The sequence below is a fragment of the Cygnus olor genome, chromosome 16 (genome assembly GCF_009769625.2).
Source record: "Cygnus olor isolate bCygOlo1 chromosome 16, bCygOlo1.pri.v2, whole genome shotgun sequence".
In the NCBI taxonomy this organism is placed as follows: Eukaryota; Metazoa; Chordata; class Aves; order Anseriformes; family Anatidae; genus Cygnus; species Cygnus olor.
In genome coordinates this window covers 5,603,569-5,631,507 of record NC_049184.1, presented here as the reverse complement: position 1 = coordinate 5,631,507, position 27,939 = coordinate 5,603,569, and the positions used below count along the sequence as shown (strand labels likewise).

Genomic DNA, 27,939 nt, shown 5'->3' with positions numbered 1-27,939 from the left:
GACTGGCCTAAGACTTCTTTCCTACAGCTACGAGTGGGGAAAAATTCAGATTTTTAACTCATGAGTCATGGGTACATTCAGGGTTTGAATATGTGTAGGTTATACACCTTGGACATACTTGTTACTGGTAGAAGGACTAAAAACTCTGGAGGTGGATGTACTGATACTGATGCGCAGCTGGGGATGATTAAAAATGCCTTATTATTTTGTGCACATCTTTCTATGTAGAGTAACCTGTGTAGATTTGAGTCCTCATTTTTGCTCAATGTGTAAGGAAGGAGTTCACCCTGAAACCTGCATTTTCAGCATTGTTATGGCTCTGTTGGAAGCTAGTGTTGTGCTGTCAAACAGTGTGTGTGTTGGCAAACCCAAGCTCTGGTCCCTCACTGGATTAACCAGTCCTATTTCAGTGTGACTCTTTGTGTGCTGTTGGTGCAGGTTTTGCAGTGCTGGTTAGACTGTACTGAATTCTTTGGTTAACAGAACCCTTCAAAAACAAACAAAAAATTCCACTAATCAATCAAAAAACCCTAAAACAAAACAAAACAAAACAAAACCAAGAACCCAGAATTCTTCTTAAATGTAGGTTAGTTTTGCTAAAAATGCTTGTTTAAGATCTATCTCCCTGGTTGTCTGCTCACTAAAAACCCATCTTGTTTATGACAGAATTATCCACGTGAAGAAAACTACCATTGTCCATTGAAGAGGAGCAAATCCAACCTACCAGCATCAAAGCTCTCTACTTAAATTGCTATGCACATTAGACAGTTTGACATATACACTTCAGAAGCTAATGAAAGACAGAAGCCGTAATGTGTTCCTGGTTTGGTTTAGCACTTTGGGTTTAACGTTAGACATTGGCAGATGGTCTGAAATATTCGGCATTTGCACAAGGCACAGTAGTTACAACATGAATTCAAGTGTGGTTTGCAGGTTTTGAAGTTTGGCACGCAGTCAGCTGCAGGTGTGGGCCTTGGTTTTGGAGGTTTCTTCAGTTCAGCTTTTTTCTACAACAACAACAAAAAAGAAAATTCATACAAATGTAAAACAAGTATGGGTCAGAATAAAGGGTAGATGCAAATAAAATGAGGTGTGGGAACTTGTGGCTTGAGATTAGTAGGTGGTTGCTAGCAGTGGGACCTATATTAGGTAGCAATATAGAATTGATGTGGTGGGACTGGATCACGGGAAATACTGTCTTGCCGCAGCCTATCAAGTAACAACTGCATGAGCCTGTACTGGGTCTGGCTGGGACGGAGTTAACTTTCCCTGCAGCAGCCCATACAGTGTTGTGCTCTGCACTTGTAGCTGGAACAGCAGTGGTATCACACCAGTGTTGTGTCTGCTGCTGAGCAGGGCTGGCACCGCATCAGGACTCTTTCTAACCCCCCCAGGGGGTGGGTAAAAAGTGAGGAAGGAACGTCACCAGGGCAGCTGACCTAAACCAACCAAAGGGATATTCCATACCATATGGGGTCACGCTCAGCAATAAAAGGTGGGGAAGGGGACGGAGGGGGGAGCCTCTCATTGGTAAGACGACTGTCCTCCCAAACAACTTCCACGTGTATTGAGGCCCTGCTTCCCAGGCTGTGGCCAAACATTGCTCCTTGGTGAGAAGTAGAGAATATTTTTTTTTTTTACTGTCTCTGTGTCCACGCAGCCTTTTTTTTTTTTCTTTTTTCCCCTCTTCCTTTTCTCTTTAATTAAGTTATCTCAACCTGTAAGCCTTTTTTCTTTCCAGCATAATTTCTTCTTCCCCTCTTCTGATAATGGGGAGTGAGAGAGCAGTTGTGGTAGAGTTTGGCAGCCCAGCTGGGTAAAACCACAAGAGTCCCATATTATAAGTAATTATAAATGTGACTGGATAGAGCTTTGGATTATACGCTGAAGGGAAGAATGTGGCATCAGCAAAGAAAGGGACACATGAATCTTCAAAGATGGTGACATTGTTATAGGTAACAAGTTACTCTTGGATCCCCAAAATTTTCAAATGGAAGAGTGGAACCTCCCTGTCATCTGTGGGGATGGGATCCACTTTGTTTTATGAACTGTGTGGCTGAGAGAGAGAGGGGAGGTTGTTTGGCAATACTCTACCTCACAAGGTTTGTTTGTCAGTCTGCTTTTGGAGCTCGGTAATCAATTGTGCATCAGATTTGTGCATGGGAATCCTTAAACGCAGACACAGCTGAGTGAGCTGAAAAAGATCTAGCCTGTCTGAAGAGTGTTAGTACAATATGATTTGGAAAGGGAGAAAACTTTGGCTTGGTCAGCATGTGCCTGGGACCTGGGCAGGATCTCTGGAGCCTTCCAGCTACAGCTGCTATAGGCAATTTTCTAACTTGGTAAGTTTGCCAGAAGTTTCAGTTGTGAGGTAAAACATTATGTGGTCTCTAAATGCTTTAGGAACTTTTAAGACCAAGTACTTGAACACAGATTGATTGCCAGAATGTCCTGCTCTGAGCAGAAAGTGGAAAAGCGTGACCTCCTGAGGCCTCTTTCAATCTGAGCCATCCTTTGGATTTAGGAAGTGTTCCAGGGAAGGTTGACCACACAAGACATCAATTAGAAAGGAAAAGAAGGAGCTCTAAATGTTTCTGGTTGCAGCTATTACTGGTTTGGCTGTAAATGGCTATCGTGACTGTAGATGGCTATCGTGACAAACTAAAAATGAAATAAGAATGCTGTTCTCTACTCTCCTAGAGAGTCTTTAAAAATGTAGGAGTCTGGTCCAGGTAATATTTCACGTTTAAGACCTAATGGCTACAGGTTAAAGAAATCTATCAATCTGTATCTACAGATTTGATAAAATTACTTGGTAATATTTTTCAAGCAAATAGGAAATTCTTTGGATGCCTCTAGTTATATTTTTTAGCACCCGTAGTTAAAAATGAGCAGACAGTGGGTTTATGCCCCTGGGCTGCAGAGCCTGGACAGTTAACCTACATGGCAAGACTGGGAATGGTATATTTTTTGGCAGATATCTAAACAGTGTTTCAAATACTTAAAGCAACTCAAGGCTAAGTTACCTTTCTATAAGAGGACTGTGAAATAAAACAAACCAAAACCAATTAAAAAACAACAACAAAACACAAAACCCAAGAACCTGTAACAAATCTAAGATCATACTTTTCTTTCCATCATTCATGTTCTTCATCTGTTTCTACTGTATTAAGCTTCAAACTGTATGCAAATTATTTAAATCAGAGAATGACTGTAAAAGCTTTTCAAATGAATGCACTGAGGAAAATTACAGAAGTAGCAAACCATTCCAATTTGATGATATTTTCTGAACAGCCACCTACCTTGGAAGATTTCTTGTTCTCTGCCTCTTTCCTGCTGACTCTCTGGGATCTTTTAGTTAAGTCTTCAAAGAGAATATCAAAACATATTATTAAATCAGTCTTACAGCAAATATAATTTAATAGAGATGCTTGATACTATTTTTGTGCAACAGAAAGCAGATAACCTGCATTGCTACCACACCACTGCAGTCGTCCACAGCTGAATGTTTTGCAGTAATGAAGTTCTAGGAACTGTCCTCACTTAAAAGTAGCATCTGAACTTGTGCTGTCACTGTTGCTCATGTAAAAGAGAAGAGCACTGACATTTGTATTTTAGGAGCCTTTTTTTTTTTTTTTTTTTCCATGTTTGCCCAATGTGTTTTTTAGATATTTGGACCAATGTGAACAATAGTTTCAGATAAATAAAATTCAAGGGCTCTCTGTAAAAAAATTAGGGTGCTAATGCACATCAGTCACATGAACAAAAATGGGAAAAACCTTCAGAATTCCAAAATTTGTTCTGTAGGAGGAGGTGTTACCTACATAAATTTGTCAGGAATTAACAAATATGTTCTGGGTTCTCAACTCTGGTAGTTGATTTTTGATTTGGTACTTTTTTTTGGGGGGGAGGGGGAGCGGGGTGGAGAGAGAGAATTTCAGACTGCCTACTGTAAAAGTTTTGGTTTTATTTTTAGATGAAAACACCAGTATTATGAAATTTCCCATACTATCCTTTGAGGAATATTAGCATTATTATTATATCAGCTCTAAAATTATTTATTAGTGTATATTAACTTCATGACTAAGACTTTTCTTGGGATCTAACACAGCAAGACTTTTCTGCTAAAGTGTGAGACACTTCCTGTCTCACTAATCTATCACGGTATTTTCAAAATCTTGGTTATCTGCGTGTGAGGTTTGTAATAAGCACAAGCTCCATGTAATGAATGACTGGCATAAAAAGATTTACATGTGCCCACTGATGAATAGTGGCTTCTTGTCTTTTCCAGAATTTGCTATAGAGATTTATGTGAACACTTAATAATTGCCAGAATTTGCAGAATTACACAATTAAGAATGCACTGCTTGGCAGTTTAATTTACTATCCTTGCATTATTATAGAGTTACACATCTGTCTCTAAGAGACAATGGGAGGAACAACTGTATTTCAGGCATAAAGAATTTCAGGCCACTCAGTAAGAGCATGGCTTAAGCAGGCATCGCACCAAGTGGTATTAGGGGTTTAGATCCAGTTCCAGCTGGCACATTGTGTTGGTTTTGTTATACTGTCCTTTGAAACTGAGTTACCCTTTGGTAACTGAGTTGCTTCTAAGTCATTTAATTCTACATTCATTTAATTTTCTACATTACAACTGCAATTGTATTGGAATGTTTTACTTACAGAATTGTTTTCATTTTGTTTATTTAAATGTTGTATGATGTCATAAACTGAGATTTATACATTGCTGTGACAAAAATGTGTGTTAGTTGTTCCAGGCAATTTGGCAAAGAAAATGATGCCCAGTTGGCAGCTGAGAGGGAAACAAGGAAATGTTTTTTTTGAAGGATTTGTGCTGTAGTCATCTCTTCCTTAGTTCCTCTGCATTAAGTAAAACACCTGCCAGTAATTTCATATTCCTCATGTTCTACTTACCATGTTTTCAACTACTGCTTAATTAACCAGCTCCTTACAAATCTCATCTATGAAAATACAGGGAAATGTAATACAGGCTTGTGCAAATATCAATAATACATACCTCTAACTTCTGCTGATACAACTGCAATAAAAACCCTGCATTAATTAGATGATTGCATCATGTTCTAGTTGATGCTAGGAATTCCTCTGCTTATGTTTTAAGACATGATTCAATTCCAATCTCAGGTTTTATTGAATTAGAGCCACTCATAACATCCTTTGATACCATGACCACTGTGATTTATTGGCAGGTGTGTAAACTTGATTGCAAGTGAGGTTTATTACTTGAGTATTGCTATAGCAACATTTAAAAAATAAGCTGTAAATATGAGTACCTCATCCCTGTTCTATGTGGCCGATCAGAAGGAGCAGGACTTGTAAGAAAATGTGATTCGGATAGGAAGTGGTATTGTAAATATTAAAACAGAGACGATGAGAAATGTCTCTGTTTGCGTGTAGTAGATTATGTGGATCACCACGATAAATTCTGATAAATCGTAAAGAAATCAACTCCTTAGATGTATTAGGAGTAGAGAGTAGGCTTTGGTTATTTAAACACTCTTACTATCAATTCTGAATTAATTGTTTCTGTGGTGGTGATGGGAAAGACCATACCATCTGCCTCTTACCACGGCACTGTTGTTATAATAAATACCACCACATGCGGCATCACCCTCATCCCTGAGCAGTGGAAGCAGCAGCAGCTTGCTGTAGGACTGCACTGCTGGTTGCACCCATCTCTGTGCCCACTTCAATATCCGGCTGCTTTTCCCAGATGCTTTCCCCATTTGCATTTGTTTCTCCCCTTGTTCTAGGCAGGACTGGCTCCAAATCATTGCTCTTTCCCTCTTGCAATGCTTTCCTCTCATGCTCTTGTGTACACTCATTTCAGCACAGCTCCATTTCTTCATCTAGCTGCTGTGTAATGCACAGAGCCCAGCAAAAATAAGGGGAAAAGGATAGGCTTCTAGTTACATCTCACAATATGCTGGAGTGAGGCAAGTGATGGACTGTTATATTTAGCTTTGCAAGTTATAATTCAAATTATTTATTTATTTATTTATTTATTTATTAGCTAGTAAATGATAAAAGTATCATGGCTTCCAATTGTCTAAAATAAAACCTGGAAAGGTTTTGAGCATGTGCCATTTGAGCTCCAAAGTAAACTGTTTTGAAAGGTATGTCTATTCTACCGAGTGAGAAAAATTGTAATGATTTGTCTCAGTTTTCTTACTCACTTTGTATTGTTCCAAGTGTAGATATGAGGCAGCAGAGAATCAGGCTGGCCTCTCACCTTTGAACAACTGGGCTGTAGGAAGTCCTTGAGATACCTCTGTAGATGCCTCTTGCCACAGGAAAGTGAGCACAGCCATGGTCAAGAGTTTTGTACAGGGAGTACAAGAGTTTCAGTACAGGGAGTTTTGCATCTGTATTTTCCTTTTTGGAATAATCAACCAAGATAGCAGTCTACAGAAAAGGTGAGCATTATGCCAAGATATGCTCAGTTTTAGCTGAGCATATTGTATTGTATTATATTATTTAGAATATTATAACTCTTTGGAGTTATTCTTGTATTTTGGATGTCAAATGTTCATTCTGTTTATATGCATATAGGAGAAGGATGAATGCAAAAGGCAGATTTTTTATTCTTCTTACATTTTTTCTTCTTCTTACACTTAACTGTGGTTTGCCACATTGCCATTCTTGGATACTGCACCTGCACTGCTATTGCACTTCTGTATAGTACTAAGGCATTGTACAAAATTGCAATGTTGTAGTAAGCTATCAAAATAGTACATATTAATCAACAGCTGTACTTTCTGGAAGTGCTGCTAATTTGGCATCGAATGGCAGATTTTACTAACCTACTATGGAGATGGGTGGGAGATCTGATAGGTTCATTTTGTTGTTCCTTGACAGGTTGCGTTCTATCTTCTCCTCGATTACCATGTGAGACTTGGTAGCTCTGAGCAAATTGTAGCAGAGCAATAGGCTCAGGAAGAGGTTCTTTCTTTCCATCCTGGGGAGAAAAAATCCCATTGTCAAAAAAACAAGATCAGTCAAAACTTGTATGTAGAAAAGAAGCAAGGAAATGAGTCTCAGCAATGGTTTGCTATTGCGTTGAGCAATTTTATCAACATACCTTTGACAAGTTTTGGAGACCCTCCCCCTGTTGCCACAACCTTTTAAAGATGATAACAAACAGAGGCAGCGGCATTGACTCGTACCTTCAGTGCCCTAGGATGCACCCTGCCTGGTCTCACGGACTTTCCTACATCCACTTGATTTAAGTGCCCTCTGACTGCATCTTTGCCTGCAGTATATAGTGCTGTGTTCCTGCAGGCTCTGCCTCTCGGCTCAGGCACCTGGGAGGCCAAAAGCAGACCTGACCTTTGAAAGCTGAGGAAGACATTGAGTACCTCAGATTTTTATATATCACTGCTCCACTGAGAATCTGAGTTCCTCTCAATGGGCCTAAGGCCTCCCTTGGCAGTGTCATTGCTGGCTGTGTGGATGGGCACCATCACCATCAATAATCATCATAGCAAAAGTACTTTTACAGACTTGTTATCCACACAATCTGCATGTGGCAAAGACAGAATGGAGTACAGTGGGTCTCCTTGTGCACACATCTATCCCCTCCCTCTGGCCATAAGTGCAAGGTTGGTGTGAAAGGCTTTTTTTTCTGTGGAAAACATCCTGTGTATCGCCCATCTGCTACTGACCATAATCAAAAATCCCTTTTTTATTTTTACTTATTTATTTTTTTCTGCTTAGGGTATTTTCAAGACATACCCTGAGACTATTTTTATAATTCTCCTCTAATGCCTCTACTTACTGGTATCAGCTCTGTTTCTTCTCCAACCTACTTATTTTCCCTTTGGCTTTCCAGAAGTTACTCTGGAGGCAGAACTGCAGGTGAAGCTCAGTGGTTACATATCTGCAGCTTGGGGATTTCATTCATCTGCCCAACGTGCTGCCAGATGAGTGTGTCTTCCTGATGCCCCTGCGATGCAGGACACCAATCCACTCCCTGCTGTGGCCAGCTGGCAGCAAGAACCCAGTTTTCCCCTTTTATAAAATGGGTTTAAGTAAATCCTTAATCACCTGCAGAAAACAGTGCAATTCTTAACTTGTTTTTAACCAAAAAAATAACGTGAATTTCTAGGATTAAAATTTTCATAGGTTGCCAATGTGATACATCTAAATTTCTGCTTCCTCTTTAAATTGAAGAAAGGCTATGAAATACTATTGAGTCAAGTCTGGCAAAGGGCATAGGAGGGCTTCTTTCAATTCATTCTCATTACTTTTGTTCTTCCTTCCAGAGTCTTTTCCCCTAGTTTTTTGTTTGTTCGTTTTCATTCCCAGGTACAGAGGCCCAGCACCAGGCACTATCTGTTCTCTAGTTTTTCAGTACCTTAACCACAATGAGTTTACTAAAACAAATTCTGCATGTTGTATAGAGAAAAGTGTACAGAGACAAGTGTGCAGAGACAAGCATTTGAAGCTGCTTGTTAAATTTCAGTGTGATTTTAACTTAAGCATCTTGCTGAAGTTATTGAACTCATTCTACCTTTCTTGCTCCCCTACTTCTTTTATTTCTATTTTCTGTTTTCTGGTTCTACCTTTTGTTTCTTTTCATTTTCAGCTATCCCCTATGTCCTGTTGCTTTTGACATGGAGATTCCTTAGAAAAATGCCTTTCATGCATTTATTTTTTTTCCTTTTTGTACTCTTTCATTGTTTCCCTACCCTGTTCTCATCATTCCCAACTGGATATTCCTGAGGAATAGAGTAGAAATTGAATATGTCACAGTACACAGGCCAAGTTCAAACACTTTGACAAACACTTTGACAAACAGTTTGAGTGAAAAAAAAATCCAAACTTAACAACTTTTGGATTTCAAATAATAGAAGGAAAAGAACTGGATGTATTGATCACATCACGACAGTGACAGTGCGATGCAGCGCGAGGAAAATTTGAGAGAACCAGCCCTGCAGCCCCCGGTCAGAGCAACAGGAGGGCAGGAGGTGCTCCAGGCATGCAGCAGCAGTTCCCCTGCGGCCTGTGGAGAGGCTCCTGGTGGAGCAGGCTGTCCCCCTGCAGCCCATGGGTCCCACATGGAGCAGATCTCCACGCTGCAGCCCGTGGAGGAGCCCCCAGTGGAGCAGGTGGATGTGGGGGGAACTGCCACCTGTGGGTGACCCATGTTGGAGCAGTTGTTCTTTAAGGACCCTTCCAACCCAAACCATTCTGTGATTCTATGAACTGGGAGTGAAGCTAAGCCTGGGAAGAAGGGGGTAGGGGAAATTGTTGTTTGCTTTTGTCGTTGTTGTTGTTTGTTTCTCACTATAGCATTCTATTTTTAATTGACAATAAATTAAATCTTCCCCAAGCCAAGTCTGTTTTTCCTGTGATTGTAATTGGTGAGCAGGTCCTATCTCTGGTCACTAAAGAGAATAGATTGGCGCCTGCTTCCACTCCCCCTTGTGAGGAAGCTGTAGACTGCGATGAGGCCTCCCCTCAGCTTCCTCTTTTCCAGGCTGAACAGGCCCAGTGACCTCAGCCGCTCCTCATATGTCTTCCCCTCTAGGCCCTTCACCATCTTTGTAGCCCTTCTCTGGACACTCTCCAACAGTTTCATGTTCTTTTTGTACTGTGGTGCACACAACTGCACACAGTACTCGAGGTGAGGCTGCACCAGCGCAGAGTGGAGCAGGACAATCACTTCCCTTGACCGACTAGCAATGCCATGCTTGATGCACCCCAGGGTATGGTTGGTTCTCCTGGCTCATGGCACACTGCTGGCTAATATTCAGCTCGCTGCCAACCACAACGCCCAGATCCCTCTCTGCGGGGCTGCGCTCCAACATCTCATTGCCCAGTCTGTACATATAGCCAGGGTTGCCCTGTCCCAGGTGCAGGACCCAGCACTTGCTCCTGTTAAACTTCATGCGGTTGGTGATAGCCCAGCTCTCCAATCTGTCCAGATCTCTCTGCAAGGCCTTTCCACCCTCAACAGAGTCAACAGCTCCTCCCAGTTTAGTATTGTCAGCAAACTTACTCAAAAACACCTTCTAGTCCTACATCCAAATTATTTATGAAAACACTGAAAAGACCTGGCCCTAAAATGGAGCTTTGGGGGACCCTACTGGTGACTGGCTGCCAGCCTGATGTAGCCCCATTTACCATAACCCTTTGAGCCCTACCCGTCAGCCAGTTGTTCACCCATTGCATGATGTGAAAAAATCCCTTTCCCCCTCTGAGAGAGGTGCATCCCATCTGGTGCCAGCAGGCCTGGTGTCGCATAGACCTTCCCGTGATCAACAAACCCAAAGTTCTGGTGGTTGCACCAGACTCATGGAGCCATGGAGTCTTGGAGCCATGCATTGATGGGCCGAGTCTGCCTTTCGATGTTGATCCCTGCTACCGGAAGGATGGAGGCAAACACAACCTGTGCCACTGATCCGTTAATCAGTTGCCCCAAAGCCCTGAAGTCCCTTTTGATTGCCCTTGGACTTCTCCTTGCTACCTCGTCACTACTAGCTTGAAAAACCAGTAGTGGGTAGTAGTCAGAGTGCTGTACCAGGTGAGTGACTTTTCTAGCTATGTCTCTTACCCGAGCCCCAGAGAGGCAGCAGACTTCCCTGTGGGCTGGGTCCGGACAGCAAATTGGACCCTCTGTCCCTTTCAGAAGGGAGTCCTCTATGATGATAACCCTTCTTTCTTTCTTGGTAGGAGATGTAGTGATGTGGGGGGTAGGTTTCCTTGTCTTAGGCACCCCTTCCAACTGGGATGGGCTTTCGTCTACATCGTCGTTTGCTTGACTGCCAATTTCCAGAGCCTCATACCTCTTGCGTAAGGGTACCCAGGAAGGCGAGGTAGGCAGGGAGAGGGCATGCCTACCACCCCAAACAGAAATCTGCTTCCATTCCCCCCCCATGACCTAGATTCCCTCCTACTGCCTGGTGGGATAGGGGAACCTTTGTGTCTTGTGTGGTGGCTGTCTCGTGAGTCTGTCTCAGGATGGGCAGAGTATGCTTCCACCAGTCAATTTTCCTCTCTGACTCCCTGATGATCCTCAGTCTGTTCACCTCCTCCTGAAGCTCTGCCACCAGGCTGAGCAATTCTTCAACCTGGGCACACCTCCCACAGACATACCCACCGCTGCTGCTGTCGGACACCAACAGAAGACTCAGGCTCACCCTGCAGCCCAAGACCCAGACGGCCACGTGTTTCCCTGAGATCTTTGTATGGTAGCCACATCGCTAGATGTGGCTGGAGAGGTCACAAGGGATGCAGAGGCCAAGGCTTTCTGCCGGGTGGATACCATGGCTGGGCTCTTTGCGAGCAGGTTACAACCACTGTTGGAAAACAGCAGTGACAGTGCACTCCCTGCTCGCCTGGCCTGCATGAACTGCCGGGCCCTGCCCTCTCTATTCACCGTGCTCCTGGTCCAAATATCTCATATCACGCATGTATGTTACAAAAGCATCAGTATATAACATTGATGGCATTCTCTGCAGTCTACTCCTGTTAAAAGTAGTCATCATTTGATCACCAGAAGAAAACAGACCCTTCCTTTTTTCTGTGTCTGATCCCTATACACACAGCTGCAGTTGCGGAAGTTGTACAGACTGCATCAACCCTGCTTATGGGCTGCCTGAGGCTTCCTGAGCACAGTTCAGAGCGACAAGTGAGGCACCCAGCTAATCTACACAGATTTGTCATGCAGGAATACACGATGTCTACCATGACTTGGCTTATATATATTTAAAATCCCTGATTTACAGATGTTGTATTTATTACCGTTATATATAAATGAAGTCATTTTAAACTCTCTATGTATTTATATAAGTGGGGGATAACTCAGCACACAGAGACTCCCTCAAACTACACTGAGTTTATTTTCATTTTCTGCAGCTACACTGGTCTGTCAAAACCCTTGTAATTATATAAACCACATATATATGCCACACAGTTTAGAACAAAATCACTTGAGCTCAGATGGGCTGAAAAGGAAGAAAGTAAATTTCCATTTTGAAGATTTTCAGCAGAGCCCCCTGTGCCATAAATTCATCGTAGCTCAAGTCTTAGTACGGTAATAAAGTATGAGAATCAGTCTTTACAGTAGCTAGAATCTATGACTCACTGGGGTTCAGAGATCAATTGCGTTGGGATTAGAGTCCTATTAGGAGAGAAACTTTTCCATTACACTTGCTATAACTCACTAAAAATTTCACTGCTTGCTCTTCTCCCTGCTATTGCTCATTCAGAGCCTACTAGAGCCATCTCTGTCCGCTGCTTTCTTTGTTCAGGATGGAAAGGGCAACAAACAGAGATTTAAATTATGGGAGAAAATATTTAAATGAGGTATAAGGAAAACCTTTCCAATATTTGTGATAGGGAAATATTGGAATAGCTTGCCTGGAGGTAATTATACATTCTCCAGAGTCAGAGATATTGAGGAATGAATTAGATACATCTGTCAGTCTGGTCTGCTGTATCACTTACATTTAAAACTAACACATATAAAATCAATGAAGCAGGCAAAATTACACCCTCTTCAAAACTAGCCAGTGTGATGGTGTGTGTAAAGCAAAGGGGTGGATCCTCATTTCACGTTTCATACAGATGTTAGATACTATAAGTGAGGGTGGAGTGAATTTTAAAACTGAGAATAGTCTGTTAATAATGGAAACAATTAGACACAAATAATATTGAAGGAAACAACTTTGAATGATGGGAGCTGTTGTTCCAGTAAAGTGGAGAAGGCACAGGGAATCAATAATTTTAAATTTGTAGTGATCAGTATGAAGGATGGGGTTCTTGTAGATTGTTTTATGGATACTGCCTGTAACATGGCTGTTAGGCTTGTTACTGTATGTTTATATTAGATTTAGAAGTGACTATTGAACTGACGATTTAGAAGAGCTCTTGAGAAAATAATCAGAAGCTGCTACAATAAGACTGGGTAAACAATATGCTGCTAAATATTTAGGGGAGAGCAAAGTTGTAGTGAAGCTACAGGCTTACAAAACCAAACAGGACCACTGAGATCATATGGTCTGATTTATTCTGTGGCAGGCCATAGACCCTGCCTGGATTACACTGCTTAATTCTTAATTAATAGACCCTGCCTGGATTACACTGCTTAATTCTTAATTAAACCAAGTGATAAAGATTCTGGTGATTTGTTAATCTGATTGCTTCAATTTCATTTTCCAGGACCTGAATCCTTCTAAACCTTTCTCTTCACTGTAGATTTTTTTTTCTCTTCCTGAGAGATGGCTAGCTGAGCAGGTAACTTCCTAATATTCTTCTGGCTCAGGTGAACAGGTTGAGCCCAAAGAATTATAAAATTATAAAAGAAGTATAAATTACTTTTCTCTCAGTACTTCTGTTATCCACGTGGATATATCCATTATTCAGTTATCTATTTTGCATTAGAAGCAGAGGTAGTGTTCCTTTAGTGACTTTGCTGATGACAAGTGATCTCCTTACTCTACTCTAGTTTTTTGTAAATCAAGCTCTCTAAGTCCTTTTCCAGTTTTTCTAAGATCTCTGTCAAACCAACACACATGTGATGGCCTTATTATCCATGTAATTGTTTAACTATAAGAAATTATTTAGCTGTTCCATGACTTACTGAAAATGTTTCCCACCCAGCTTCTCCAGTTAACAGGTAGCACCTGCTTTAAATTGGTTACCCAGTCTTCCTTCAAAGAGGAAACGATTCCACCAGTATAGGGTGAAACCATGGGGTTATAGCAAGATGGGTGAGCGGATTGATCAATTAAAGCACTGACTACAGAAGGAACTCCAGATTCCTGCCCTAAGGATTTCAGGGGGAAGGAGTGCTCCTCTTTGATGCTGAATTCTCCTCTCAGTTATGAGATAGTCCCTGCTTGTAAGCTGAACTGTTAAAGGCTTTGTGGTAAGTGATTTAGACTGGTTGTTTTAAAACAGCTTCAGTACCTGTCCTCTGAATAACTGGTGGAATGTAAAGTGTGTTTGAGTGTTTTTTCTTTTACCCCAATAGTAAAGTTTTTTTTTTTTTTTTAATTTTGCTTGTTCTGTGTTTGTTTTTTATTTTATTTTTTTCTTTTTAGCTTAAGTCATATTCTCTCGTGTAATAGATACAGATTAGGGGGGCTTTTCTCCCGTGTTATCTATGAGCCCCATTTAGAATCTAATCTGCCCGCATTGGTTATCATTTTGCTTCCTGTTTGTAAGCAGTTCTAATCTTCTCCTTTATTTTTACTAACATCAATTTATTATAAAATCTTTATTTTTTATTTAATTTTTATTTTAATTTTATTTTTAAAATGTATTTATTTTAAAGCAACATTCTGGTTCTCAAGTTATTCTGAAGTTCAAGGGCAGGACTCTTTGTTTGAAAGCATGCTCCTACCTCAGTACTGGGATTCTGGTCATTGTATAAAATGTTCCTTAAAGTGTTCTGAACTCAATTTCTGTTTTGCCTAGCTTATTTGGGAGAAATATATATATTTTTTCAGCTCTGTCTAATTGTATGTCTTCAGAAGATGGGAAATGGGGAAAGTACATCTTTGAAGAATGTAGGAAAGCAGAAGCTGTAAAACTATGGTTGCTCTATGCTCGCTTTCTAGAGAGACTACTACATGCAATTCTCATTCACTTATTATTTTCTAAAAGTTCACGTACTGCTTTGATTAACAGACGTGATCTTCTTGACAAGTCCCTCTCTTCCTTCCTTATGTGTGATTATGTCAGAGGCTCTACGGGTTTGAGCATGGGAATTTTCCTATTTCTATTCTATATAAAACCTGTGTTGTCTTAGATTTGTGTGCTGGTTTTACTCTCTTTGTATATTCTGGAACAGATTGGCTTTATGTTACAACTAAGACATCTAAGTGGTGATTTATTTTATTTTTAAGGATCTGAGTTGTGAGATACTTAACTTGTGACTAGTAGAGGCTGACATTGGATACTTTCAGAAATCATTTGGGCAATTATAATCTTCTTGGTGATGACAGCAAAATGGTAAATCAGAGCAATGATCAAATTATATCTAATAGTAAAAATGAAATAAAATAGCGCTCTGGCTTTTTCTGTTGATTAATTTTAAGAGATTTGCTTGAAAATCAGAGGACAGAGCTTCTATTGGGAAGGTAATGGAAGAAGTGTTCAGAGTGTAATATGATATCCATTTGCAGTGGATGGAAAGCAAAATGAGTAATAGCAGATCTACTGCTAGTAGTAGTTTCTATTGTGTGGTACATGTGTAGAAGACTGAGGTTTCTAGACATTCCTCCCACATCTAAGCAAGGTTATATTATCACAGCTATGCTCTGGACAAATAATGGCAGTTGGAGCCATTGGAGTTTGCTGCTACTTAAGGTAAATCATTTGTTACAGTTATGTACCCTTTTAGAAGTGAGAAAATAACATTATGACTAACTTTGTGTGTGGAGAAACCTGGCATCAGTGAGTCAGACATAGAGTACCATATGGAAGAAAGACGTTGGAACAATCTCTGGTATCTACGCAAGATCAACAAGGGATCTGAACTGTCTCTACAAAGTGCTTCAAGGCACAGCTTCTTTTGTAGAAGAAGGGAAATCCATGTGTGCCCCATAAGCGGTAAATAAGGATGAGGACAAATGGCTGAAATATGTATTAATTGATAAACTACCCATAGGAAAACAATGTTTTAAAAATGGGAAAAAAATATGGTCATGAATCTAAGAAAAAATAAGCATCATGCCTTCAGGATGGGGAGATTCTCTTCTGGAAAGCAGTGAATCAAAAAGTTTTGGGAGTTATGGTGGAAATCAGCTCCCAGTGCAAGACTACGGTCAAAAGCGCTTATGTAGCACTCGAATGAGAAAAGAGGACTGACTTCAATAGGAGAGAATATTTATTTGACATTGGTATGGCTATTACTGAACAACACTCCAAGAAGAACACTCATTGAGTGGAAAGAGTTTGGATAAAACAAAAATGATCAAAGGAATGGAAAAGCATGTCTGAAAAGAGCTCTTGAAGCTCAATCTGTTTAATATCAAAGAGAAACTGTAGAATGTCTCAGTCACTGAACATACTTGGTATGGATGGGGGGGAGGGAGTGGCAGAAGACTTTTCGAGCAAAATGGCAAAGATACAATGAGATGAAGTCAGGCCTAAAGTATTTCCAAGTTCTTGACTATTCTGGTTCATCAATAATTATGTTTTAGAACAACTGCTCAAAGGTTGAAATGAGTTTTCTACTACAAAGACTTAAAACAATAGATTTTTTTCTTTGAACTAGGAAATGAAAATTCTAAGCCAAGCTGCTGGTATTTACATCATTGTCTGTGTTATGCAGTAACTACTAGTGAGACATTCACTTTTATTTATCATTTCACAAGTGTCTGAACCTGTGCCAGGAGTAGGAACGTTCATTTCAGCTCAGGCATGCAAGGGGTACACTTCTCGCTGGTAATCTTGGAGACAAAAATGCGGCGTTTGCTGTTATTGCACTGCCATGTTTGGTTTTCCTACTGGCTCAACATATATCCCCTGTTGTTTATTTCAAAGTGTGGTGTTTCAACTTTTTTTTTCAAACCCTGAGATCTCTGAAACCCCTCTAACTCCAGGAAAATTGACTGTTTTTATCTTGAGTGTCAGGCATACTTAAGCAGCATGCCTCTGAATCCTAGAGAACATACACTGGGAAAACAAGCTAAACAAGCTTTGAAATTCAACATTCAAAAGATTAAAAAGTTTAGGGCAAATCCCTAAATAATATTGTGTGTGTGTATATGTTAATTTTGTACTTTGTCTGTACACTGTATTCCCTCAAATGCAAAGTGTATTGTTTGCAGATGATCTGCCTGGAGCTGCTTCTATGCCACTTTTTATGAAAAGAAGATAGAAAGTAAGTCTTCTGCTGATCCAGCATGGTTTGGGATCTGAAAAGGTGTCTGTATGGATTCTTTCTAACTTTTTAAAACTGATTACAGGCATGAGCTGCATCTGGTCAGCGCAGAGCTTTATTTGATTTTTATCAAATGTCACAACTGATGATTCCGTGTGGGTTACTGTGCGTGCTTCCTCTCAGTAGGATTTGTCACCTTTAAAACATTTGTTTTTTAAGGCAAGTATATTACTGCCACCTATAAATGTGTCTCATTGGCGGCAGCAGCCTTTGTAAGGGCTCTATGCTGAAAGAACCTACCTGCTGCCATCAGCCGTTGGCTCCTGCAGCCTGCTCTGAGCCCAGCTCCGTGTGGCAGGGTTGCTTTACACTGGTGCAGGGAATACATCAGTGGTGGACACGTGGCAAAATCCACTAAAAAGTGTGCTTTACAGGCAAAAAAAAAAAAAACACTACGGGTTTATATGAGTACTTTCACATATCTTAAACTGAATACTTCTATCGATGGGATGAAACTTGCTTAATATTTTGCTAAATGGTGAAAATGATTTAAATAGATTTGAAATGCTTAAGTAATGCTATTATTAATATAATGGTTTCCTTAGTATTTGCAAATGAGTGACTTTTTTTTTTTGAGATGCTTTTTTGTCACGAGTTGTTAAAAATGCAGAGAGAAGTGAGTGAAAAGGTATAGTGAGCCCTGTTGGAGCAGGACACTGCTCCATAGTGCCTTCTGCTTCCTTTGGTCTCTTATTTAATATGAATTAAGTATATTTAAAATTTTAACCCACAGTCAAAAAAATATCGAAAAGAAAGTGTGATTTGAAAAATAAATTGCAACTGCTATTCAAGAAGTCAGTGGCTTTTTCCATTAACACATTTCTGAAAAACAGCAAATGAAAAACTTCTTAAAAAAAAAAGCAATGCAATAAGTTTCCTATGCAGTATGTATACAACACAAGCACATATACATGCTTAATTAACAAGATGTTAATTACCTCAACAAGACTTTTAGTAGATTTTTACCCTGAAAAGTACAGAGAACTAATTATGCATATAGGTCTGCATAACAGATCAAAGGAAATACTAATGAGAAAAACCTATACTGAAGTTGACATTTTTTTTCCAGTTTTCAAAGTGAATAGTTTTTCTTGCATATATGAGAACTGTATCTTTTTTTTTCTGGTTATCTTCCCTAGCTGTGATTGCTTTTCTATTTTTATGTTTGAGCTGGAACACTCACTAAAGCTTTCTGAGCCTGTTTCAATATAGAAGAACAATTCCCATAGAGTGGGAGATGCATAGGGAAGTGCAGCCTTAATATCTGGAAACCCAACAAAGGTGCATGTTTTTTGTAGAACAAACAAACCCAAACAACAGAACAACCAAAAAAACATGTAGCCTCCAAAGAGCTTTTGAGAGAAACAGTGAAAACAACTGCCCAAGATGTTATGAGGAGACTTCAAACTATCCAAATAAAATGCATGCAACTATTAAAAAAAGAAGTCAGATTCTACAGTCAAATACTGTCTTTAAAGAAATCCTCCTGTCTCAGTCAGAAGTCTTTCTGATATTAAGATGGTCCAGAAACTATGAAAATATCAGAGAAGCAACAAATTCACTTTTGAAGCATGTGATAAGCTATTACTTTCATCATATGGCTAAAAATCAAAAGAAAAAAGAGCAGTTTCCTATACAAGGAGAAAGGAAGAGGGGGAAGAAAAACAAACAAAAAATATCAGGACAGCAGTAATGAATGCATCTCTTTAGGGAAATAAAAAATGTCATGAAACGTACAGATAAACTGAAGTCACTATAAAAACCAACAATTAAATTGTGAAGAAAAATGCTGGTATTGAAAATGGCAATCATAAATCATGTCTACATACAAGCAAGCAAAGCTGCTTTAATTCTCATAAAATTATATCATAATATTATGAACAAAATATATTTTAATATCTTTTATATAAGAAATATATTAATACTATTAATACTAATTGTGGAACACTAATTATGAATACTATGTGCTATAGAGAGAATTTACAGAGCAAATTAGAAAAAGAATTGCAATCCAAAGTTTGAAGAAAAAAAACATTAGATTTTATTTTGGGGGACAGTAAAGCCTTAAAATCATTCAGGAATTATAAAAGCTTCAGGAAAATAAAGATTTCAGTGTCATGCAGTAAGTTTATTTGTTTCGCTTGGAGGACAAAAATTAAAACTCTAGCCAACTTCTTCAAGCAGTGGAGAAATAGAGTCTCGGAAATGTACTTACCATTAAAATCATAATACAGTAGTGCATAGAGATAATATAACATTTAAAACAAATAGTTTCAGAAAAAACTTAGATATATGTCAACTAAACTAAAGCACAATTTGCAACAAAACTCAAGATATAGATAGATCAAACAGAATCAAGGCACTCTAAACCGTGGACGATGCTGAAAAAGAAGAGTTTGCAGCCAAACACAGAACGGGAGCAAATAAATGCAAAAGAGCAAAAAAGAAAAATATCAAAGTAAAGACAGTTTTAGAACTCTGCTGCTTCCCACACAATGAAGATAGATTTGCGCGACTGGTAAGAATGTAAAGGAAGACAAATATCTCTAGTACAATGTAGCTGTAAAACACAACCTTTTACATCCAAGCAATACAGCGGAAGTTAAATGCCCTGCAGAAGAGGTTAAACATTTTGGTCCTACCAAATTAGCAAGCCGTTATTCTATTTATCAGGCTTAAATGAAACTTAAAGCAGGCTGTTCTCCCCTTGTTCTGCTGATCTGCCAGAGAATATAGGCAAAGCTTTTGGAGTTGTTTTTAGTCCCTCTTCACTGCTGAGCAGCCTGCTTTTCAATACCACCTCCTCCCAAGCAGTGTAGAAGTCTTTTCTATGTATTAGCTGACAAAATTATAACCACAATGGACAGGCTATTCTTTTCTACTTGGATTTCTGCTTCTTCTCAGTGTTTTTCTTTTTTTTGAACACCCTTCTCTGTTTAACTGTTGGTCTGAAAAAATCTGTTGGAAAGTTGACCCTCAGCTCTGCCTTCTTCTTCCCATTTGAAAACCAGGGGGACAGTCCTGTTGCAGCAGTTCTTCAGGCAGAGGCATTTTCAGCTGATGGCAAGCAGAGGAAAGGCAGCTAGGGTTATTTTCTGTCACTCATGTAGAAACAGTTATGTAATGGGAACAACTGAAAAGACCTGCTGGTAGAAATCATGCTCGTCAGACCTTATTCAGGGCCTGTTCCTGCAAAGGGACGGTATCGGGCAGCTGCACTCCCTGAGGGATCATTGCAGATGCTGGGTATGTGTGAGAGCAGATCTGCAGCAGTTGCCTGAATGCGATAATAGTGGTGTGTTAAAACTCTGCTGCAATGAGATAATTATAGCTGGAGCAACAAAAAGGAGCAACGTAGAGGAGGAAAGGTGGTTTTTGTTGTCTGTGTGTGCATGTGTGTTTTAAAGTTTAATAATTGCATGTGCAAAAACCAGATGAGTTTACTGGAAGTGGGACACAATTATTTGAAATGTATCAAATGTCCCTCTTCAATTTCAAGGCTATAATTGTGCTTTCCGTATGCTACAATTGTACATTGTAATGGTATATTAATACTTTATGCTGGCTGTTTTACAGCCATGTGTGCCTCACGTGTGCCACAAGGTGTTTTTGTTTTTTATACCTACTTGGTTGAGTTCTGTGCAATGGGATAGATGGAAATAATTAATCATGAAGATGTTTAGCCACTGACAAAGCTGCAGCCTAGGGCACCAAGATTTGGTTTAGAATAGGTGACAAAGTGTCAATAGGTTTTTATATGCTGAATGCGGTGGTGGTGGTGGGGGGGCTAATATGAAATAAAGTCGTGTCTCCTTTTGTGTCTGTGTGATTAACAAGCTGTTTGTGAAGGCAGTTGTTCACTGTTCCCTTTGGATCTCATAACACAGCAAGGATTATTCCTGAATAGGAAAAATACCTCCTTTAGCTGTTCTTTTTTTATTTTTTCTCGGTATGTCTCCTAAAACATGGTAGTTTAGGTGAGAAAGAACACACTGAGATAACATGAGCTGAGGATGCAGGTTTACAAGCATTTGTAAAAAGCATGGGGAGATGGGAATTGCTGGAACAACTCCACACACCCCATGTGTTGGAAAAACTTGCAAAAATCATGAGTTTAAAAGAACACTTTGACTGCAGCCATGTATTTGCTTGGTTTAAATACTGCGCTCGTATTATTCTCCTAGATATCTGTCACGGTTAATTTTCTAAGAAATTCCTGTTACTAGCAGTATTGGATGCCTATTCCATTATAGCTAGCTATTTAAAAAAAATAAATCCTCAATTTCTGGAGATTTCATGTTTCCCCAGTGTCACAGCTCCAGTTTTCCTGCCCCAGAGTGAAACAGAACAACAAAGAGGTCAGGGTTGTGCCACTTAAAAATAATAATAAAAATAAATATATGACACACATATGGAAGGTGAAATGCTAAGGGTACAAAAAGCCCATAAATATGTGCTTTAACAGATTGCCAACACAATTTAAAATAAAGTGAGTTAGAATATTTAAATGCTTAAAAGTGACTAGGATTAGTATACTTTCCTGATTCAAGGTCACCTTATTTTGCAAATAAAGACATCAAAAGCAGTTGTAAAGTCACAGTGCAACAATTCCAGATTTACATGAGGATAATTAGAACCGGAGAATAAAATTTGACCCAAACTCAACTTTTCACAGAAGACTTGCATAAACATACCATATCAATGAGAATAGATACGGGGTATCATTAATTGAAGCAAATTTACGGTGCTGATGTAGACTTCCAGTGTTCAAAATCCCACAGGGGTGGGGCAAGGGGGCTTTTCACATCTTTTTTTTTTCCAAATGGAAAGACTGTATAAGTCAATGAAAACTTTCTGCATCCAAGATGTCTCTTTTGGAAGAGCAGTTGACAAATGTTTTTTCCTATGTTTTGCTCTGATATTGTCAAACTAAAATCCCTAAGTGCAATCAGAGTAGTAACTAAGAAGTTAGTACTTACATCATAAAGGAATAAGAGGCAGCTATACCTCACATTTATAACATGACTTTAAATTAAAGCTAATTAATAGCTTTTTACTAAGATGTGTTGCTTTAGTATGGCAGTAATAGCTCCTCATCATATTTTTTTCCCTAAGTTTTTTTAATAGGAAACCAGCTAATTCTGGCCAAGCCGCAGTGCTTTGGAAGCCAGTAGAAACCTTTAAGAACTTGGCCAGCTGGCAGATAACCAGTTATTTGTTCAAGCTTGCGTATAATGCCATGATTTGTATCATGGGAACTGGGACGTGTGGGGCAGTCTCACATGTGTAGACTGTTTTGCTTGTAATCCTTTGATTATCTAATTCAAAGTTAGTTTCTCCATTTTGGATTTGAAATCTGTAGATAACTTTACACAGATTTTGTGACATCAGTTTAGTCAACTTAGTTCAGATTGGATGTTGCTTATCTGTTTCTACAGACAAAATGTAGCAAAAGGTCTTCAGAAGCCATCACGTTTGATGCTACTCTGTCAGTAAAATATCGCAGAAACACTTGGGGATTGTTTTGTTCCTACTGAAGGAAACAGCGCACAGCCTTCCTTTTTCCAAAAAGCATCCAGAATGTAGCTTGTCCTGGAGCACTTAGGGACTACCCCTCCAACAGTATCTGCACAAAGGAAAAACACATCCAGCGACCAGAAACATGGGCAAAAGATGTCTTCTGTGTTACTGAACATGTTTGAGATGCTCGAGGAGCAATGTTTGAGGCAAAGCGAATGAGCAAATGTGCGGTGTGGTGAAGGTGAGAAGTAACCTAGGACAGTGGGAGAAAGATAGGCTGACATGAACACAGTGTATGATGTTTTCATTCATCCGTCTCTACTTATCTTCAGTTTTGTTGGGTGATGAGTATAAATGACATAGCGGTAGAACCAGTTGAATTTTATGAGTTGGAACATTCTCAGTTTTTAAAATTGACAATTATCAATTATCACATCAAAAATTTTAAAAGCAATTAAATATTTCAAAATGAAAAAATGTCAATTAAAATCTTGCCCTGATATCTGCAGGGGAAATCTATGGTATCAAACAATTTCCTTTCTTTGAAAACACTGTTCTTATTTTTCCATTTTAGAACTTCAAAACATTTTTCCTTTTGAATTGAAAAATAGCATAGTCCAAAATTTCCCTTAAAGGAAAACCTATTTTTCAGACAGTGCTTATTAAGGCATGATTCTTTTCTTAGCTTCTATTCCAGCACCAAGTCACAAAATTTGTATCTCCTTTGTAAACATTTATGGGATTTAATTACAAGATAATTACAACCTTTCTCCTTTAAAAAAAAAAAAATCAAAAAAAAAAAATCCCAGGGATTTGTTCTGTGCTTCTTTGAAATAAAGCTCAGCTGTCACTCTGGAGAGTGTCTTAGATTGTCAGGAACATTGGTTTGCATTCACAGTACCAGCCATTGCAACCTTGTGGAAAACCTGTGTGTGCATCTGCATTTGTGTGCCTCCTCCTCCTCTCTTTGATGTCAGTCAGTTTTTTATTCTCTCCCTGTCTGGCTTATGTTTTCTATTGTTTTTTTGTTCGTTTGTTTTTTAAAGAAAAACTTTTTCTTTCCTTACTTCTTCCTTCTTTCCATAGTTGTTTTTTCTTCCCCTTCTGTACTATCAAACGAACATAAATTCCTATGACACTTATTTTTTCACACTACTTTTTCTACCCAACTGTTTCCGATTTTCCTTGACTCTCCAGAGTCCTTTCTTCTTAACTATCTCCAGACTCTTATTTCCCCTTTGTTCACTTTTATTTTTTCCATTAGGCTTCATTATTTTTATTTTATTAACCATAAGATTTTGCTCTCATCTGTTCCCCCCATTTTACCATCCTCTCAATATTCTCAAAATTTCTCCTGGCTCCCTCACCATACCCTTCATCACATCCCTAACACAACACTGCACAGCGTGTTGATTCTCTCCTGACTGCCTCAAACCTGCACCTGGTACCCTTCCTCACATGCACATCTTTCTGCAGATGTTTTTGGTTGCATTAGGACTGGGATGAGACAAGGAGTTTTTCCCTGTTCCCATGAGGATCTGGAAACACATGTGGTCTGTAGGACATTCGGATGTGGATCTCTGCAAGGTCCATTGAGCAGTTTGTGGATAGTTACAGATCATATTTTAACTGACCCATACTACCCTAGAATAAGGACTTGATGTCTCTCATGGGTGCATGAGATCAGACTCCTCTCAGTAACATCTCTTTGATTTTGAGATTGTGCTTATGTGAGAGAAAACAGCCTGGTCTGCCCTTGTCTCTTCACATTTATAAAATATAAGAATATAACTTTTTCCCTCAGTTGCAAATGCTTTTATCAGGGAACTATTGCTCTTCTGGAAAACTTTGAATGAGAAAGAAGCCTGGCATAAAGCCAAGTTGATATCATTTACAAGACTCTCGCTGATTTTAGTAGACAGAAGGGTGTCTGCTGTGATGGTAACATTGGCAGGTGATCTAAGCACGTTTGCTAGAAGGACAATCTGGAGGGAGTATTGCTGCTCTTCTCCAAGAGAAGTAACACTTGTCTTTGGACAACCTCTTTTTCTGATCTAATTCTTTGTTGTTGTGAGTAGATGCAACAAAAATATGACAAATAAGACTTAATGCACACCTAGCTTTGCGAAAAATCAGTGGGAGGCAGTTTTACTGCTACTTCTGTGAAGTCGCACAGCTAGAAAACTAGTTTCTCCTGTAATAAACAAGGAAGAAGACAGGTGTATTTGGAGAATGATCAGAGAAGCCTTAGCATTTGGAGAAGTGATATGTGATATGGTGCTTACAAGTGAAATAGATCTGCTTTTGAGTAAAATATTATGAATAGTTGCAGAACACTTTAGTAAAATAATACTACATCCATTCAGAAAAAAATGCCTTATCTTTAGGCTTGAGAGGTTTGGTGTTTCATAGTTTATCCTTAAAGCTGAGAAATCAAAGGATACAATTTCAGTGGAAGCAGTCAAAACTAGTAACATCAACATGCAGCTACAGGTTAGGACTAAATTTACATGTTAGGCTTATGCAATAACAAGAAACATCAGAAGCTTGCAATGTTGTCCAACTGATGCCATGGTCATTCCCTCATTCTTTTTCATTTCTATGAAATTCATAATGTAGGTTGTCTTTCACTCCCTTGATCTAAAGTATTCCAGGCAGATTTAACCATATTTCTTTATTTGTTGCCCTAACTTTCAGAATTTCCTCCCTGATGATGTGCCTAATCTGAGATATGAATTTTGCTTTGCAATTTAAATGCCTTATTCCTCAGAGGAAAGAAATATATAGAATATGTTGATAACAGAATTGTTGAAAATATTAAAAACATTGAGATTGGAAGAATATTAGGCAAAATGTTGATTAAAGAGCTTAAAAATAAATCCATGCCATCTCTCATTATGCTCCTTTAATAAAGGTATCTACCCATCAAGAGTTAATCGCAGCTTTTTTTTGTATTTAATCAGAAAGGGGTTTAACTGAAGGCTGAATGTTTCAAATTTACTTTATAAACTTATTTGTCTTGCTCCTGCTTATACTGAAATCAGTGGTAAAACATTAGAACATGTGTCCTTAAAATTTATTTCACTTCTCTGATGAATAGAGAGTATGTACAGTATTCATAACAGAGCTTCAAGAACAGAACAGGTAGAGTGGGGCATTTGGGATAATGCAGGGAAGAAGGAGGCAATAGCAAAATAAACTTAAATCTGGCAGGTATACATTAATTACTGACAGTAATATTTTGTGGATATGTAATTTGTTGCATCTGTTTCAACTCTGCTTCCATGATAGGTTTTTAGGATTGAATCCTTGAATTGTAAGGATTTTGGGGAAAAATATTTTCATTACTTACTGAAGTACCTGCTATATTGCTGGTCATTGCATAACTAATTTGTGGTGCATCATTATGCCTCAAAATGTCAAATATATACACAGTATACATCTGATATATAAAATGAGGTTTAGGAAGTGTTTCAATTCTTACATTCTTTACATTAATTCTTTGAATTTTAAATTGCAAACTCTAGTGATAGTCATGACAATGAAAGGAAAAATAACATTTTAATGACATAGCTGATTTATATCTTGCGTTCATAGCTTTGTTTATGTGGATTACAGTCATAACACTTCTCACATCTTAGAGATGTCATGCACTTTGAGGGGTGTATTTAAGCATTAAACCAGGCTGCAATGTTAGTGTTTTGGAACCTCCAAAACAGATTCTAACTGTTCTACTACATCTAATTTTTAACTAAACGTAGAAAAGGATTAAGTACCTCGTAGGATTAAATTAATACTCCCTCATTTCTCTGTTGCAACGTTTTGTATTGTAATGTTCTCAGTAGTTCTACTCTTTTTTTCACAATAAATCCAGTATATGTTTTGTTGCAAAGGAATTAGAAGGGAAGGGGGGGAAAATAATAACCCAAAACCAACTTTACCACAAACTTTGTTCCCCCCCGCCCCCATTTAAAGCTACTTGAAGTGAATTGTTGATTTAATTGTACCACAAAAATTACCTGAACTTGCCATCCTCCCTCAACAAATGGAATTAATGTTATTGGAACCTTGGTAGGATTAATCTTAAGTCATAAAAGTCTATAGCTGCTGAGCACCTATTCATTAAATTCTTCAAATAGTCAGAACTCATACCTTTGATTTTTCTATATGAGAAAGGCAACTGACATCTGGTCCTTGTTAATACCATTATTGTGTTTACAGGGTTCAGAATTCTATGTATACCATGAAAACATCAAAACATCTTGCATAAATCTGAACATATACACTATGTAACATTTACAAGTAAGAGTTTCTGGTTCTGAAAGAGGGCAACTCAAAAAAAAAAAAAAAAAGGAAAAAAACAGCAAAACCAAACAAACCCACCACCACCAATCTAGCATTCAATTAGATCAGACAACAAAAGTTTAACTCTTCACTATGAAGAAACTTTCTTTTTGTCCAATAATATAGAGTTTGAGGCCAGTACAAGACAAAATTCTGAACACATTAAAAATACATTTCTAAATATCTTTTGATATACAGTCTAAAGTGTCCAACTTCTGAAGGCAAAATGGTAATTTGAAAAATGGAAAAAAAACCACTATCTTGCCCATAAATGACAGTTGCAGAAATTAATGTTTTAATTTAACTAAAACTTATTTTCTTCATCTCAATATAATCAGTTTTTATTTCACAAAACTGGTGAATAATTATTACCCTTCATGTTTCAACTGACCAGTGTTATTACTCTCAGAGTAGATGATATATTTCTATATATATAAGCAGAGCGTTTAAACCATAGATTTCTCTGGTCCCTGCATTTTCATTTTATCTTGCTAAACAACTCCATACTGCACGTAAAATTCTTGCTGGAACTATATATCTTCTTAAAATATTTCATTGTAATTTAGAAAAAGAATATGAAAGTACAAACTTATGAAAAAATTATGAATAAAAATATAACATCCATTTAAATAACAAAACATTTACTCACCTCAGGCATGTAGCTGAGGAGAATGTACTTCCAGCCATATTTGAAAGTCATAGCAGAAATGCTGTACATTGACCAGCAGTTCTGGCTTTTCTCATTGCAGGAGACTTCACTACAAGTCAGGTGAAACTAATCCTGCTAAATCCTTTGATTTATCTAGAGCTTTACAGCTAGCTAAGGTTTTAAGGCCTCTCTTTCTCTTAAAAAATAAGTGAGTGATGAAAAGGAGGTAACTGTAAAAGAACTGCAGCAGCACTAAGGCATCCTGGCATTGTAGTAGCCGCCTCCAGGCAGAAAGGACAGCAGGATATGCTCAATAGATTTTGTTTAGCTGTATTAGAAATGAACTTCCAAAAGTGTTTACTACATACCTTTCTTACCGGTCTTCAGCTGTCTGTATTTTTAATGTTCTGGTTCTGCTTCCTTTTCATATAAATCAGAACTTTCAATCCATGAATTGAAGATGTGAGAGGACTTGCTGAATATTGAA

At 38.6% G+C, this 27,939-nt stretch overlaps 1 protein-coding gene across 1 annotated transcript; it reads right to left on the bottom strand.

The window, feature by feature from the left end:
• Positions 1–221: 221 nt before the first annotated feature.
• LOC121079229 (agouti signaling protein) lies at positions 222–27,939 on the bottom strand. The gene is made up of 4 exons (XM_040576191.1): positions 27,821–27,939; positions 6,843–6,997; positions 3,303–3,364; positions 222–1,007 (listed from the first exon to the last, which is right to left on the bottom strand). The coding sequence occupies exons 2-4, from the start codon at positions 6,994–6,996 to the stop codon at positions 831–833; spliced, it is 393 nt and encodes a 130-aa protein (XP_040432125.1). The 5' UTR covers position 6,997; positions 27,821–27,939; the 3' UTR covers positions 222–830.

Coding starts and splice junctions, on each gene's coding strand:
- LOC121079229 (XM_040576191.1), bottom strand. CDS start 6,996: ATGGAAAGAAAGAACCTCTTCCTGAGCCTATTGCTCTGCTACAATTTG. Junction 3,365..6,842: donor CCCACCCATCTCCATAGTAG/GTTAGTAAAATC, acceptor TTCTCTTTGAAG/ACTTAACTAAAAGATCCCAG. Junction 1,008..3,302: donor AGAACAAGAAATCTTCCAAG/GTAGGTGGCTGT, acceptor TTGTTGTTGTAG/AAAAAAGCTGAACTGAAGAA.